General features: G+C 53.1%; 1 protein-coding gene across 1 annotated transcript in view; it reads right to left on the bottom strand.

Moving 5' to 3' along the window:
• Window positions 1–362: 362 nt before the first annotated feature.
• The window catches only part of cacna1ba (calcium channel, voltage-dependent, N type, alpha 1B subunit, a), a 167876-nt gene continuing 164821 nt past the window's right edge, over window positions 363–3417 (bottom strand). Inside the window, exons 48-49 of the mRNA XM_036526129.1 lie at window positions 2121–2335; window positions 363–912 (exon numbers count right to left, since the gene is read on the bottom strand). Of these exons, the coding sequence (XP_036382022.1) occupies window positions 433–912; window positions 2121–2335 (695 nt within the window). The 3' untranslated portion in view covers window positions 363–432. The remainder of the gene's footprint in view (window positions 913–2120; window positions 2336–3417) is intronic.

Here is a 3417-nt window from a genome sequence, read left to right as displayed (position 1 = left end):
ACACACAAACACACACATGATCAATGACAGCAGTGTAAACTAGCTCCTCCACATAGATGATAAAACTCATCCTGTTTGCCTGATAATGCACTCTTTAAAAAACATCTGCAAGGACCTTGCATTTCTGTGTGCATGTACGTGTGTGTGTGTGTGTATGCGAGTGTGTGAGTGTGTATATGTTTGTGTGTGTGGTACAGTGTGTGTGTGGTAGAGTGTGTGTGAGTGTGTGTGTGGTAGAGTGTGTGTGTGTGGTAGAGTGTGTGTGAGTGTGTGTGTGGTAGAGTGTGTGTGTGTGGTACAGTGTGTGTGTGGTAGAGTGTGTGTGTGTGGTACAGTGTGTGTGTGGTAGAGTGTGTGTGAGTGTGTGTGTGGTAGAGTATGCGTGTGTGTGTGTGTGTGTGTCAGTGCGTCTCAGTGTGTGTTAAAGCCGTGCTAGCACCAATCGTCCTCCTCCGCTCCCTGGTGCTGGGGGGGGCCCCTGCTGAAGTGGTATCCATTGGGGACGGCGCGGCTCTGGGCCACGGGCGGTAGGTGGGAGGGGGTGGCCCGGGGGGACCGCCCGCCGTGGGAGCTCAGGGCGTCCTGGAAAACGGCCGCCTCCTCCAGCAAGGTGTAGTAGAGCCCGCTGCGGGGGTCGCAGCGCCCCAGCGAGGGGTCAGAGCCGATGCGGGTGACGGGGGAGGGAGGGTCCGGTTCGGCACGGAGGAGGCCGTTGTGCTCCGAGCGCCCGCGGCTCAGCCTGCCGGGGCACAGAGAGGGCGGGCAGAACTGCACGGGGGAGGAGTTAGCAGTCCTGTAGGCCACGGCGGGGCGGGGGGTCAGGGGGGTCTGGGGGAGCTGCCGGCGTCCTCGGCAGGGGGTGCTGGCCCCGGAGGTCAACATCACCGGGCTCCCCTTAGCGGAACCACTGCCCTACATGAAAATGGGAACAGAGCAAATCAAAACGATAAACGAATGGGGACAGTGATGCACGCAGGACAGGAGGGGGTGGGACGGGGGGGGGCACAGACATTCAAAATGGAGTCAGCACAGGGGACGGAGAGGAGAGAGGAGAGAGGAGAGAGGAGGGGGTTTGAACACAGACGTACAGGAAAGGACACAGAAAAAGAGGAGACGGCACAGTCACAGCCGCGATGGAGAACACAAAGATGGACAGACAGACACACAGAAAGGCACAAAGATGGACAGACAGACAGACAGAGAGGCACAGATGGTGGAGGAGAGAGTGAGACAACAGGGAATAGTCATGAGTGACCGGTGGCGGCAGAGAGAAAAGGTTAGCGGTCCGCTGAGGAGGAAACGGGGGTCGAAGGTCAATGCACTGGAGCTTACATACAAGCCTTCTATGCAACAGTACTAATTACTACTGAGAATGACCTTAAGGGAACCCAGCAGTGTTCTACGAGAACATTTAACCCAGGGACATTTAAGCCTTGGTTGGACCAAGCTTTTGATAGGTGCTTGGAACATTTCACTCTCTTTTCTGGGGTTCTTTTTCAAAGACTAAACGGTTTCACCACACTGAAATCTTACTTAAATTCCCCTTAAATGTGCATCTAAACTACTGACGTGTTTTCCATTCTCAGGGCACTGGGTTCCCCCTTGCGCTACAAACGTCCTATATATAGTAAAGTTTCCACATGCATTTTCCCTTCCCCTCCAGGTCAGAAAGGTGAGCATTAGTCAGGGACAGACATGCAAAAGGAAAGTAAAGGCACAGGTTAGATGTGCAGTAACCAGCTACAGATGATCAACAAAGATAGACATAAGATAAGATACTCTACTACAGTCCATGAATTTAGAGCAAATACAGATTCAGGGATAGGAAATATTTTTAATTGTCCATACACACCCACACACACACAAACACACACAAACACGCACACACACACACAATGCCATGCATGCGTGTAAACAGACATGCATACAGAAACACATGCATATGTACTGCCCAGAAAGCTTTTCCTTGAGAAGGCAGCAGAGAAACTCCCCAAATCTCTTCTCCCATACTCTGCCCCATTCCCAACAACCACCCCATACCTGACCACACCAGCCCAGTCCTTTCCACACCCCATCCCGCTGACACCACACCCACCTGCCCCCCCGTCCCCCCCCCGCACCTGCTTGTTGGGGCCATGCTCCTGGCCCTCACTGGGGGAGGCGGAGCGGCTGGCGGTGGCGGACTGGGCGTGGCAGTGCTCTCGGCTCCCGTAGCGGTCGCAGGAGTAGTACCGCTGCTTCTCCGAGGATGAGGAGTGGTGCTTCCTCTCGTGCGAGCGACCCCGGTCGCGTTCCCGCGGCGGCGGCAGCTCCGCTGGCGCATCACCTGGGGTACCTGCAAACGTCCCCCCCAGGAGACGAGAGACATTCAACACACAGGGAACGAGAAAACACAATTATACAGTTAAAGCACACATTCCAGTTCTCACTTACAGTCCTGCCTGACACCAACATTTACATTACATTACATTATTGGCATATTTAGCAGATGCTCTTATCCAGAGCAACTTAAATAGGTTACAGTTTTTTTTCAGTGTTATCCATTTATACAGCTGGATATTCACTGCAACAATAGTGGATTAGGTACCACAGCAAGCAGTGCCCCAACAGGAAATTGAACCAGCAACCTTTCAGTTATGAGCCCAGCTCCTTACCACTACACTACACTGCTGCCCCTATCATTTATCTTTCATTTGGCTGTCAATTAAATGCAAGTGTCACTTTCATTTTGCTTAGCAAACACTGTTTGACGAGTCCAGCGGTCAAATCGATGAAAACTATATTTCTGCTTCACTGACAATCAGCAGTTTAGCTGAATTTTTTCTGCCTCCCCTGTTTCTGGCCTGTAGTGAGACCAAGGCACTGAATGCATGCCGGTCTTGGACCAGATCATGTCAATCTTCTGTTCCAGTGTTGGAGGCCAAATGGTGGTGCCAGCAACCACCTGTTCATGAGGGAGTCTGCATCTATCAAGGGCGTGATGAGGCATTTGCCCTTTTGCCACCGACACAGTTTGTTGTTTTCAGGTTATCCATATGATCGACAAGCAGTGTGTGCGGCATTTAAAGAAGCAATACTGAGATGCAACTGGTTACACTCATCCAGGGAAGGGCAAACACAGCATCTAAACTGGGTGTGAGGTGGAGAGGCCTGTGAGTATGACATGTGCATTTGACCCCCACCCCCCCACCCCCCCAGGGGTGGATGGCATGTGGCATTATCTCCTGACCCCCCCGGGCCCACTGGAATGCGGGATTCAGCCTGAGTCCAAACGCTCGTCCCGCCTGCGGCCTCCACTCCGGCCGGCCCAGAGGCACTCGTAAATCAGGAGGTCATTGACTCTGCCTGCCCGTCAGGCTCTTTCATCTCCTAACCAAGCCCAGCTGCAGCCCCTGATCTCTATAGCAGATGATCGGG

This window comes from Megalops cyprinoides, chromosome 4, assembly GCF_013368585.1.
Source record: "Megalops cyprinoides isolate fMegCyp1 chromosome 4, fMegCyp1.pri, whole genome shotgun sequence".
In the NCBI taxonomy this organism is placed as follows: domain Eukaryota; kingdom Metazoa; phylum Chordata; class Actinopteri; order Elopiformes; family Megalopidae; genus Megalops; species Megalops cyprinoides.
This window is presented reverse-complemented; position numbering and strand designations above follow the sequence as displayed.